This window comes from Mustela erminea, chromosome 11, assembly GCF_009829155.1.
Source record: "Mustela erminea isolate mMusErm1 chromosome 11, mMusErm1.Pri, whole genome shotgun sequence".
NCBI classification, from domain to species: Eukaryota; Metazoa; Chordata; class Mammalia; order Carnivora; family Mustelidae; genus Mustela; species Mustela erminea.
In genome coordinates, this window is record NC_045624.1 from 55,683,797 (window position 1) to 55,696,902 (window position 13,106).

The following is a 13,106-nucleotide window of genomic DNA, read 5'->3' on the forward strand; positions in this document are numbered from 1 at the left end:
TGACTTCCATTCTCTCTTCAAAAAACCCAGGAGCTTTTCTAGACTCATGACCTCTGAAGTCATTTAACATATTTTAAACAGAAGTCCTATCACTTCTGCCTTTAAATAACAAAATGGGACTCCTGAAAAGCATAAAGGTTCTGAAATGCCCCATCAAGTTACCAAAGGAAACAATTTAACTTTGTTTTTCTTAAGGGCGAACATCCTTACAGAGAGATGAATCTGACAAAGCAATAAACACAATCTGAATTATTTTCAAAAAGCCTTACCTAAGTTTACTAGACACATGTAAAAGGTGCTATCTATTTTAAAGACCTAAAAGAGATTATTATGTTTTAGCATTTCATAAATTTCTAAAAGATATACTCACATTTTGCTGTCACTTTGTAACCCCCCAGAGGAGGGGCATGGCCTTCTAATGCATCAAATCCAGCGGAAACTAGGACCATGTCTGGATCAAACTCTTTGGCCACAGGCGTCACTACAGTCCTGCACAGTAAAAAGGCAACCAGTTACACATGGGAATGGTGAATACCTTTTAAGATTGTGCAATGAAAATGACTTGGCACATCCTCAAGAAGTTCCCAAGAATAAAGAAAAGGGAAAAAGAAAATACTATTTGAATGGATCAAAAACTTATCATTTCCTTACTAGTGAATCACTGTTATTTTAGCATCCCAATTCAGTCTTTTTTCTTTCATCTTTTTTCTCTCTAAATTAAAAAAAAAAAAAAATGTTTTGCAGGTACATTCTAAGCCCATCACATTACATGCACATCTGTGGCTGTTTTACCCCACTGCCTATAAAAAAGTGCTTCTTCCAAGGGAGTGACTAATGTTTTACAGAGGAAAGTCAAAGCTTTAGTGAAAGCCCGGCTTGCTCCAGTTAGTGAGAACTTGGTGTAAATTTGAACTATAAATTTCTTTTGAGAAAAAGTTCCTTTTCCAACTTAAAAAAAATTTTTTTTTTAAATATTTGTCATGGTAGGGGGTAATTCTTGCAAAGGAAAAATGCAAAATTCCTTTAATAAAATCCAGATTATAATGTTGAGTCCAAGGTCAGAGACACCAGGAATGTGTTAGTCTCATCCATGACAGCAACCCCTGCTGGCCTTACTCAGACACTTCAGCATCTACCTCTTCAGCCTTCTCAAATCACCCTGACCCCTTTTTCCTTACTGCTGGATTTGAGAGAAAATGACTAATGGATGCTACTGAGCTTTGTAAAATTAAAAAAATTAATGTAGGCTTCAAGACCAACTGTCATTATTATTTAGACTCAAATTTCCAAAGACTATTTAGTAAGAGTGGGAAAGTGCACACAATAGCAGATTTAAAGAGTGGTAAGGTCTCTGCTGTGTGTTTAGCAGAAATAACTGAACTAAATATTAAAATTGCTATCCTTAAGTAGTGACAAAATTGAGTTCTTTTCATTTTTTTATGTTTGCAGATTTCTCATATTTTTAAAGTGACCACATATTAGTTTTACACTTAAAAATTTAACAAGTTGTTGTTGAAATTATAAAACAAAAAATACTTATTTGAAATTCATAAATGAATGAAAAGATAGTTCTCAATTTAGTTTTTTGAGGATTCTTCATACTGTTTTCCATTGTGGCTAGACCCAATAGACAATTCTACCAACAGTACATAAAGTTTCCGTTTTCTCCACACCCATGCCAACATTTGTCATCTCTTATATTTTTTATGTGGGCCATCTGACAGACCTTAGGTAATATCTCATCATGGTGTTAATTTCCATGTCCCTAATCATTAGTGATCTTGAGCATCATTTCATGTACCTGTTGGTCTTATGTATATCTTCTCTGGAAAATGTCTATTCAGATCCTTTGGTTCATTTTTATAAATTGGGTTGTGTTGTTTCTATTGAGTTGTATGAGTTCTTTATATGTTTTGGATATTAACCTCTTATCAGATATATAATTTACAATTTTTTTACCCATTCCATGGGTTGTTTTTTCACTTTGTTGATGGCTCCTTTGCTGGGCAGCATCTTTTTTAGCCTGACATAGTCACACTTCCTTACTTTTTGTTTCTTGCACTTTAGATATCATATCCAAGTAATTGTTACCAGAGCCCATGTTAAGAAGATTTATTCCTATGTTTTCTTCTAAGGGTTTCATGTTTTCAGGACTTACATTTAAGTGTTTAATCCATTTCAAGTTAATTTTTGTAAATAGTATAAGATATAGGTTCAGTTTCATTATTTTATGTGTGAATTTCCAATTATCACAGCGCCATTTATTGAAGAGACTGTTCTTCCTTCACTTGAATGGCTTCCACCTCAAATATTAGTTAACTGTATATGCTTGGGCTTATTTCTGGACTCTGCATTCTGTCCCATTGTTCTATTTTTCTGTGTGTGTATGTGTGTGTGTGTGCGTGCGCGCATGCTAGTACCATACTGTTTCGATGAACATAGCTTTATAGTATAGCTTGAAATCAGGAAGTATGATGCCTCCCACTTTGTTCTTTCTCAAGGTTTCTTTGACTATTTGGGGTCTTTTGTGGTTCTATATACATTTTAGGAGTGTTTTTTCCATCTCTGTAAAAATTGCCTTGAAATCTTGATAAGGATTGCAGTGAATCTATATATGGTATTTTATTATTTTTCACACTATTATAAATGGGATTATTTCTTTTTCAGAAAATCCATTGTTAGTGTATAGAATATGCTACTGATTTTTGTATAGTTAATTTTTGTATCTTGCAACTTTACTGAATTCACTCATTAGATCTTTAAAAAAAACTATTTATTTGACAGAGAAAGTACTAACACATAGAGCAGGAGGCAGAAGGAGGGAGAAGCAGACTCACTGCTAAGCAGGGAGCTTGCTGTGGGGCTAAATGTGGGGTTTGATCCCAGGACCCGAGGATCATGACCTGAGCTGAAGGCAGACGCTTAATCGACTGAGTCACCTAGGCGACCCTGTGATGTCAGTTTTAACATCTCCTTTTGCACTTATAATTTTGTTGATTTGGGTCTTTTCTCTTTTTTCCTTGGTCTAGATACTGTGTTTGTCACTTTTGTTTGTATCTTTCCGAAGGAGCAACTCTTACTTTGGTTAATCTTTTCTATTATTTTTTTCTGTTCTCTATTTCATTTATTTCTTCTCCAATCTTCATTATTTCTTCCATTCTGCTAATTTTGGACTAAGTTTGTTCTGTTTCTAGTTCCTTAAGCTATAGAGTTAGGTTGTTTATTTGGTATCTTTCTTGCTTCTTAATGCAGATGTTTATTATTTATTTATTTCCTTTAAAACTGCTTGTGCTGCATCCTACAGAGTGTGATATGTTGTTTCCATTTTCATTTATCTGAAGAAAACCTTTTATTTCCCCTGTTAATTTCTTCTTTGATTCACTCATTTTTCAGGACAGTGTTGTTTAATTTCCATGTGTTCATGAATTTTCCAGGTTTCTTCTTATCATTAATTTCTAGTTTCACGCCATTGAGGTCAAAGAAGGTAATTGGGATGACTTTAATCATCTTGAATTTCCTGAATTATATGCGGTCTAATGTATGGTCTATCCTGGAAAATGTTCCATGTGCACTTGAGAAGAATGTGTATTCTGTTGTTGTTGGATAGAATGATCTATATACATCTGTTACATCCATTTGGTCTATAGCATTTTTCAAGTCTGTTCTTTGCCTATTGATTCTGTCTGCAAGATCTACCCATTTTTAAAAGTGGGGTATTTAAAGTCTTCAACTATTATTGAATTACCATTTATTTCTCCTTTTAGCTCTGTTAGTTTTTGCTTTATATATTTAGGTAATCTAAGGATGGACACATAAGGATTTATAATTATTTTATCCTCTTGATATATTGACCACCTTATCATATATAGTGACCTTCTTTGTCTCCTTTTTGCCATTTCAGTTTAAAGTCTATTTTGTCTGATATAACTACTCCTGTTTTTTTATGGTTACCATTTGCTTAAAATATTTCTTTCCATTATTTCACTCTCAGTCTATGCATGTCTTTAAAGGTAAAGTGAATCTCTGTTAGGCAGAATATTGTTGATTCCTTTCTTTTTCTTTTTTTTATTTAGCCATTCTACATATTTTAATTAGATAACTTAATCCATTATATTTATTTTTTTAAAATAAAAACATTAATTGAAGTATAGTTGACATGGAATATTAAATTAGTTTTAAGTGTTTAACAGTTGATTCAACAATTACATACATTAGGAAATGTTCATCACAATAAGTATATTACAATATTATTGACTATATACCCTGTGGTGTGCTTTTCATCACCATGGCTTTTTTATTTTAAAACTGGGAGTCTGTATCTCTTAATCTCCTTCACATATTTCATCCATGTTTAAAGTAAATATTGATAAGGCATACTATTGCCATTTTGTTCTATTTTCTGACTGTTTTGTAGATCCACTGTTCCTTGTTTCTTATCCTGCTGTCTTTTTTTGTGTGTTTTGATATGTTTTGGAATCAGTATGCTTTGACTTCTTTGTGTTCTTTTGTGCAATTACTATAGGATTTTCCCCTGCAGTTACTATGAGCCTTACAGAAATTATCTTAAACTTCTGACATTCTATTTTAAATCAATAATAATGTCAATAGATTTCATAAAATTAACACTTTTATTTCTCTTCCCCCTCAATTTCAGTTGATGTTACAACTGACTTCTTAAAATATATTGTGTAACTAGTAACAGAGTATTGTAGGTTTGGCTATTTTTACTATGTTTTTTCTTTAACTTTTAAGCTAGAGTTGTGAGTTATGTGCCACTATTAACATATTGCAGAATCTAATTTTGGCTATATATTTACCCTACCAAAGAGGTAATATTACCTTTTAATTTTTTTAGGTTGTCAATTGTTCTTTTACTCCCACTCAAAGAACGCCCTTAAGCATTTCTTATACGGCAGGTCTGGTGGTAATGAACTCCCTCAGCTTTTGTTTGTTCAGAAACATCTTTATCTCTCCTTTGTTTCTGAATGACAGCTTTACCAGGTACAGAATTCCTGGCTGACAGCTATTTTCTTTCAATATTTGAATATACTGTTCCATACTCTTCTGGCTTGAAAAGTTTCTCTTGAAAAATCTGCTTATTGTCTTATTGGGGTTCTCTTGTATGGAACGTCTCTTCTCTTGCTGTTCTTAAAACTCTATGTTTTTGACTTTTGACAGTTTACTTACAATATATTTCAGTTTATCCCTATTTGTGTTTAACCAATTTGGGGTCTTTTGGGCCTCATGAATCTGGATGTCCACTTCTTTCTCCAGGTTTGGAACATTTTCAGTCTTTATTGTTTTAAATTATATGTCCTGTCCCCTTTACCTTCTCTTCTCTTCCTAGAATTCCCATAATGTGAACATTGTTTCTTTTCATTGTGCCCCATAATTCTTACTGGCTTTTCTTTTCTTTTTTTTTTCCCACTCTTTTTGCACCTCTAGGTAATTTCCAATATCCTATTTGTTAGGTCATATATATTCTTTCTTCTGCAATGTGGAGTCTACTTTTGAAACTCTCTTTTGAGTTTTTCAGTTCAGTTATTGTGTTTTTCAATTCTAGGATTTTTTGGTTTTGATGGTCATTTCCTTGCTGACCTTCTCATTTTGTTCATGCACTGTTTTCCATAATTTCTTGAAGTTATCTGTGTCTTCTTGTAGTTCACTAACCTTCCATATGAGGATTATTCTGAATTCTCTGTCTGGCACTAGACAGATCTCCATTTATTTATAGAGACAATTATTGGAGCTTTACAAGTTTCGTTTGGTAGTATCACATTTACTTGGATTTTTTATAAGACTTGATTGCTTATGTTGGTATCTGCATGTGTGAGTAATGATCCTCCTCTCTCAGATTTTATTGTTTTGCTTTGGCAGAGACTGTTCTTCACCAGTAAGCTCAGTTTGGGTCTGCAGGTATGTCAACTGGTAATGTCCATGGGCAGATGGGGTCTGCTATTATGGTCTGTTTTGGGGAAAGGCAACTGTTTGAGCTCCGAGGATAGGGATGGGGAGGTATGCCACTGGCTGAGAACAGCTGGGTAAAACTGCTGCATGGTTCCCCACCCATGTAAGGCTATAAGATGGGCTCCACAGTGGCCTGGATTCTCTAGCCCTGGCAAGGAAACATTATGAGAACAAGGGCCTGAATAGCTTGTTTGGCACACTGAAATTGTGCCCCCCAGGGTTAATGAAGATGAAAGTGGCAGAAAATTTACAGCTTGGTTTCAGAGAACTGTTTCCCCCAGCTACTGTGCCTCTCAGATCCCACTAAAAATCCACTAGGTGTCTCTGTAGAAGCCTGGACTCAAGGTCAATGGATAGTATTCTAGCTATGAACATGCATTGTATGGCCCTGCATTCTTTACCTAAGATGAGCCCAAACCTTTTCCAGTTTATACCAGCTCTCAGAGCATAACCGTAACTCCTTCTCCTTGTCCTAAGATAACCTCCTGATGTCAAAGAGCTGAATTTTGCCTTGTTCTGATGTTAAGTGAACATGTGATGTATGTTACATCCGTTTATTAAATGTGCACACTACATCTTTTCTTATGAATACTCGTAAGTTTCCTTGCCCTTTTAAGTCAATATGTGTGTTGGGGCACTTGGGTGGCTCAGTCAGTTAAGCATCTGCCTTTGGCTCGGGTCATGATCCCAGGGTCCTGAGCCTGTGCCAGGCTCTCCACTCAAAGGGGAGTCTGCTTCTCCCTCACCCTCTGCCTTCCCCTCAACTCATGTGTGCTCCCTCTCTCAAATAAATAAATAAAATACTTAAAGAAAATCAGTATGTGTGTAATCTCAACTTCTATAATTATAAAAAGAAATTTGTTCTCTCCCCCTCAGGGAGGTGGATTTGAGGCTTGCCCTTCCACACCCATCTCCTCATTTGGCTGCCTCTAAAATAAATCATTCCCTTGCTACATACCTGACATATCAGTGATTGATTTTGTTATGCATCAGGCAGATGGACCTGCATTCAGTTACAGAATCAAGCCAGAGTTTTCTCTGGTCAGTTGAATCTACCAGTTTTGCTTTGCAGATGGGGAAGCCATGGGCCATGCTCAAGTGCCACATTTTTAAGTGCTGTACTAGGGCTGTTGAACAGGCTATGCAATTTCCCATGTGTTCTGGTTAGGTTAACTGGTCAAACAGGCTGAAGACTGCATTCAGCTGTAAGTAAAGATAAAATTATGTTCCCCACAATGGGGCAGAAGGAAAAGCAGCTTGAAAGCTAAGTATAAAACTCTTTGTTGTCTTAATATAAGCCAATTAGCAACCTCCAAATCCCTGATCATACATGGCCTCTGGATTTGCTATGCAGACTATCATCTCTGCCCACCCATCTCATGGTTTAAGTGCCACTGTGCTGCACAGTCTCCAGGAACTATCTTTAGCTCTTCTCGCCAGATAGGACAGAAAGACACTCTCTATAGTAGGTGAAACTGTCTCAGCTCCCTCACCTGGGTGGCAGTGGGGGGACCAGGGTAGCTCCAGACAACTTTCAATTTCCCAGATAGATTCTATCTTTCGGAAAGGTCAGGGAACTACCCTTAGCCTTGGATATGAATTAATTCATCTTTCTGTCTGTGTATGATGGGAAAGCTCCACTTCTGGTACTGGCTTTGCTTTGGGGGCAATCAGCTCTGCCTGCCCACCCCTCAGGATAAATGCCTTTGGGCCATAACTTCCAGAAACTGTCTCCAGCTCTTTTGGTCAAATGGGGCCAGAAAATACTTTCTGCAGTGGGCGGGACTGCATGCAATTCAACTCCTTGCCTGAGCCTTGGCAAACATGGCTCTAGGGCCTACAAAACTCCTTTGAGGATCTGAATCAGGTGGATCTACACAGCATCTTCTCTGGTCAGAGTGTACTCCTGACTTGGTTCTGCAGATGAGCAAAACCACTGGTAGGGACTACTACTTGGGTACTGCAGGTATGAATGTGGGCTGCGCAAATCTGTGTTGTTGTTGTTGCAAGACCCTCCCTTCTCTATCTACCACAGTCAGATTCTCAGTGGTTGTGCCCCACCCATTTCCCTATAATCCCTGTGGTGTGAGATCAGAGTAGGGGCTCCTGCAAAACAATCCACGGTGTTGAGGTATTGTCCCCTCTGGATTCTCTTTTCCCACTAAAGAAACCAGAGGCTTGGGGGAGACCTCTCTGTGTGGTGATGTGCCATCCTGGGTTAAGAGCAATGTGGTTAATGTGTAGCCAATTCTCTTACTTTTCTAATGCAGTCTATCTTGGTCTCTGTAGTGCAGTGTAGTGCTTCAGTTTTACCCCCATGTTCTAGAATACTCTCAGTGGTGTCTTTTCCTTAAATACTTGTTAGTTGTTCTTGTGAGGGGGAGCAAAGTCAGGGACAACCTGTGTACCCATGTTGATTATGTCACTACTTGGGAAACTTGTCCAAATTTAGACTCTCCTATCCATCCAAACTGCCAATCAAAATTGAGAGTAGAATAATCAAGCTTCAGACATTCAAACTCTTAAAGAAAAATAGTATCTCAAAAACTTTTTAAAAAGGTGGGGGCAAGGGGTACCTTGATGACTTAGTTGGTGGAGTATGTAACTCTTGATCTCAGGGCTGTGAGTTTGAGACCAAAGTTGGGTACAGAGATTACTTAAAAAAATAAAATCTTAGAGCACGTGGGTGGCTCAGTCGGTTAAGCATCTGCCTTCAGCTCAGGTCATGATCTCGGGGTCTAGGGATGGAACCCTGTATCCAGATCCCTGCTCAGCATGGAGTTTGCTTCTCCCTCTCTCTCTGGCCCTCTCCCCCATTTATGCTCATTCTCCCTCACAAATAAATACATAAATAAAATCTTAAAAAAAAAAAAATAGGGCTGCCTGGGTGGCTCAGCTGATTAAGCGTCTGCCTTCGGCTCAGGTTGTAGTCCCAGGATGCTGGGATGGAGCCCTGTGGTTGGCTCCCTAGCTCAGCAGGGATCCTGCTTCTCCCTGCCTGATGCTCCCCCTGCTTGTGTGTCTGTGCGTTCTATCAAATAAATAAAATCCTAAAAAAAAAAAAAAAACAACAACAAAAAAAAAACAAACCTTAAAAAAAATAAAATAACATCTCTCACAAATATTTTCATAGGAAGGTACTGGCTGATAAACTCCATTAAAATGAAGGCATAAACTATGAAAGAGTAAGACACAAACCATTCACGCTGTCAAACGTTTTTTAAATGTCAATTTTTGCCAAAATTCAAAGAAACTTACTCTTACTTTAGACAAAATAGGAGAAAGGTCCGTGGAATGGAGTAGGGTTCATTTTAATGCAACTATTTTGTTAATAAAGACATCTTACCCACTTACAGGAAAATTAGATCTATTTATCCATATATCTCAAAATATGTAGAATCTACTAGCTTCCATCTGAAGAAAATGTGACTTTTATTATATACATCATTCCTGAATTCACAAAAATGGTTCTTGCAATTTCACACAGGCTTTCAAAATGCTCTATCTGGCAGGACTAATCCCATATACTTGAATTTACTACAAAAATTTTTTAAAATGGAAAATGAGAAAAACATACATGCCCAGAATTGTGTCTGAGTGGTAGAAGTTTGCTGAATGAATTAATGATGCATAATTCTAAGAGCTGTGATGCTATGCTACCATATATGTGTGTACTAAAGAAATACATGGTAACAGGTGTTTAACAGTGGTATTGGTAAGGTTCAATCATTTATTTCAACAAGTATATAATGAGTGTCTACTATGTTACAAATTCTTCTGCCTTAAAGACATGCTAAATTTTGAACTGAATCTTTATTTTCCTATTGTTGACTTCAAAGTATTTCATGCTCAGTTTTCTGATAAACTGATGAAACTAAGATACCACAGATCTCTTATTGTGGCAATTATTACAGCAATGTATGTGAAAGTGCTTATGCTCTTCTGTTTATGCCAGTGTAGACTGATTTTTAATTCAAAAGGCCTATAACGTCTGAAAGATTGATGAAAAATTAAAAAGCACATTTGGGTAAACATAAATAGGAAAAACTGTAATTTTTCTTAAATAGAACAAATCCTCAAAGGCATTCATTTAAAATTTTATCTGAACCATTAGGTTTTCTGGTTAAAGACAGCAAACAAAGTATATGTGTTTGTCTCCCATCTTTCCCTATATCCCACTGACAGGAAAGCATAAGAAAAAAAAAATATATATATAGAAATTCATGATTTTAAATATATATCAGGCAAACAGTGATTGAAATAGCTTTAGGTATGTGTGTATGCATGGGTTAGTATGTATTTCCTACAATCAGTGGCAGCCTAGTAGCAAAGAGAACCATTAGTACCCAGATCTTGTTTTCTAATATAGATCTCCAATAAAAGGATCCAAGGATCCTTGGAAAAGTGGTTGATTCCAAGACTGTTAGGGAAAACACCAGCTATTTCTGAACATCTTTTGGTGATAGAAAACAATGAAATGCTCAATTAAAGATAAGGACATGTCAACAGGGCATACAACTTAATGTGAAGAGCTCTCAATGGCCAAATCTATGAAAATCTGAGGAACAAAACAACTAATGACAGTATTGGACTATAATCAATAGAGTCAAGTAAGTGTCTGTGTGTCCGCAGAGAGACTAAAAATAATGGAATAGAGAAGAAATAGCTCTGCCTTACAGAAAACTTTCAGGTAACAAGTACAGAAGAAATGAAGGAAATAGAAAATCACTATTTGAATAAGACAGAAATAACTGGTGCAGGCAAGGGCCATGGAAGGATGCTGAAATTATTGGGTAATAGTTTGCAAAGAAAGATACTGTTTGCATAACATCTACCAAACTATCTTTCCCAAGATATTCTAAAGAAAAAAAAAACTTTAAAATGAAGAAATCTGCAGATACCATAATGAAGTGATCAAGGTTAATATCCCTTATGATAAGACATGTCAACATCAATAGTCCTTGATTTGATACATGAGGAAGGCTGACCAGCTCTATAGTATTCTTGCAAAAATATACATAACCTCACATCTAATAATGAGAAAACATCAGGCAAACCTAAATTGAAGGACATCTGACTAAATAACTAACCAGTATACTTAAAAGTAATGGCTAGAAATAAGGAAAGATTAAGGAATTGGTACAGATTGGAGGAGACTAAGGAGACATGACATTTAAGTGAAGTGTAAGATTCTAGATTGGATCCTACAATAGGAAAAGGACATTAGTGGACAAACTGCAGTCTCGTGTGTAAACCTGGCGATTCACAGACCTGTACCCCTGGGATAAAAATATATGTTTATAAAAAATAAAAAATTTAAAATCAGTGACCTAACAGTATTGTACAAATGTAATTTCTTGTAAATATATAACATCAGGGGAAACTGAGTATAGGATATATAAGAAGTTAGTGCTATCCTTACAACTTGCCTGGAAATCCAATAGTATTTTAAAATAAAATGTTACCAAGTATCAGAATACAAAAAAATAATTTATGACAACAAAAGAGGAAAGAAGAAAAAGAAGGAAAGAAGGAAAAATTTACAGAGTTTTTTTTTAAGAAAAGATATATTTACTTATTTTAGAGAGAGAGTGTACAAGTTTGAGAGGTGGAGAGGGAGAGACAGAATCTGAAACAGACTCCCCCTGAGTGTAGAGCCTGATGCTCGCTGTACTCAGGGCCTGACACAGGACTGGATCTCAAGACTCTGAGATTATGACCTGAGCTGAAATCAAGAGTCAGACACTTAACTGACTGAGCCACCCCATCACCCCAACAGAGATTTTTTTAACAAATTTCTAGAAGAGAGAAATTGACTAGGTACACACTGAGGGAAAAAAAAAAAATGAAACAAACAAAAGCTACTACCCTGCATACACCCTCATGGGACCACAGAAGAAATGGGAGATACTCCCACCCAATGGAACTCAAGTAAAGAATAATGTGTGGTAAAAGAAAAGAGTAAAGACTGAAAAGAAGAGATTAAAGAAATGCTAGTTGGTTAAGAAGAACAGAACTGTATCTCAGCACCTTAATTACCTTCCCTCTCTTTACCAGCAACCAGTGTTTAATACCAGGCAGAACACTCAGATGATTCTCTTAAGAAAAGAAGGTGTGGGGAGAAAGCAAAAGCTTCTAGTGTAGATACTGTTGCCCCCAAATAGTCTTCTTTATTTTGTCATTTAGGGAGATTCAGAGACCATGAACCATCTTTTAGAATGCTAACCCCAAAGTGGGGCTTGGCGGTCCACGTACTCCATCCCACACCAACTGACACAGAGCTCCCATTTGACCCATTTATACAACCACAGGACAATCTGACACCAGTTACTACTTTCAAAAAACCATCAATGGCAAAGAAGAAATTTCCTGGCATATAAGGAGCACCAGTAGTATAAAGAAAAAAAAAAGATTAAAATAAACATAAATATAAATAACTCTGAAGAAATCAGAGATAGTTCAAACAACAGAAATAATAACCTCAAAGAGATTCAGAAAAATATTTTATCTTTAAAATGCAGACAGGCTGATATGAAAGAGAAACATCAAAGAACAAAGGAAGCAATTAATGATAAAACTACAATTGCACAAACTAATAGAAGCTCTGAAAAAATAAAATTAAAGTAATTCCTCCTAAATGGAAGTAAACAGACAAAACATAAGTGGGAAAATATGAAACAAAAAGGATTAATGCAGAAGTCCTATCTTTAAACATCAGGATCCCAAAGAATGCTGAGAAAGAGGGGAGGAAATTTTCAACTAATAACAGAAGATAATTCTTAGGAACTGAAAAATGACTTAAGGCTACATATTTGGTAAGTCCAACTGATGCAAAATCTTATGCATAAAAGCATATACATACTTTTATACATATTCTCATGAAACTTCAAAACCCCAGGGATCCTTAAGAAAGAAAAAAATCATACTCAAAAGAGATCAAGAAGGAGACTGACATCAGAGTCCCAATCAGCAACAGTGAATACCTTCACATCCTGAGGGAAATTATTTTTAAACTCTAATTCTGCTTCTTGCTATTACTACTAATATTCAAGTATGTTAAATTGAATAAGAATACTTTAAGACATATAAGGACTCAGAAATTTAATTCCAAGACACCTTTTCTGAATAACTTATTTAAG

At 36.1% G+C, this 13,106-nt stretch overlaps 1 protein-coding gene across 11 annotated transcripts in view; it reads right to left on the reverse strand.

Moving 5' to 3' along the window:
- Positions 1-13,106, reverse strand: part of HDAC9 (histone deacetylase 9) — a 923,925-nt gene that overhangs the window by 133,948 nt on the left and 776,871 nt on the right. For all 11 annotated transcript variants that reach the window (XM_032304495.1, XM_032304501.1, XM_032304493.1 and 8 more), the window contains one exon: positions 371-489. In XM_032304495.1, the coding sequence (XP_032160386.1) occupies positions 371-489 (119 nt within the window). The remainder of the gene's footprint in view (positions 1-370; positions 490-13,106) is intronic.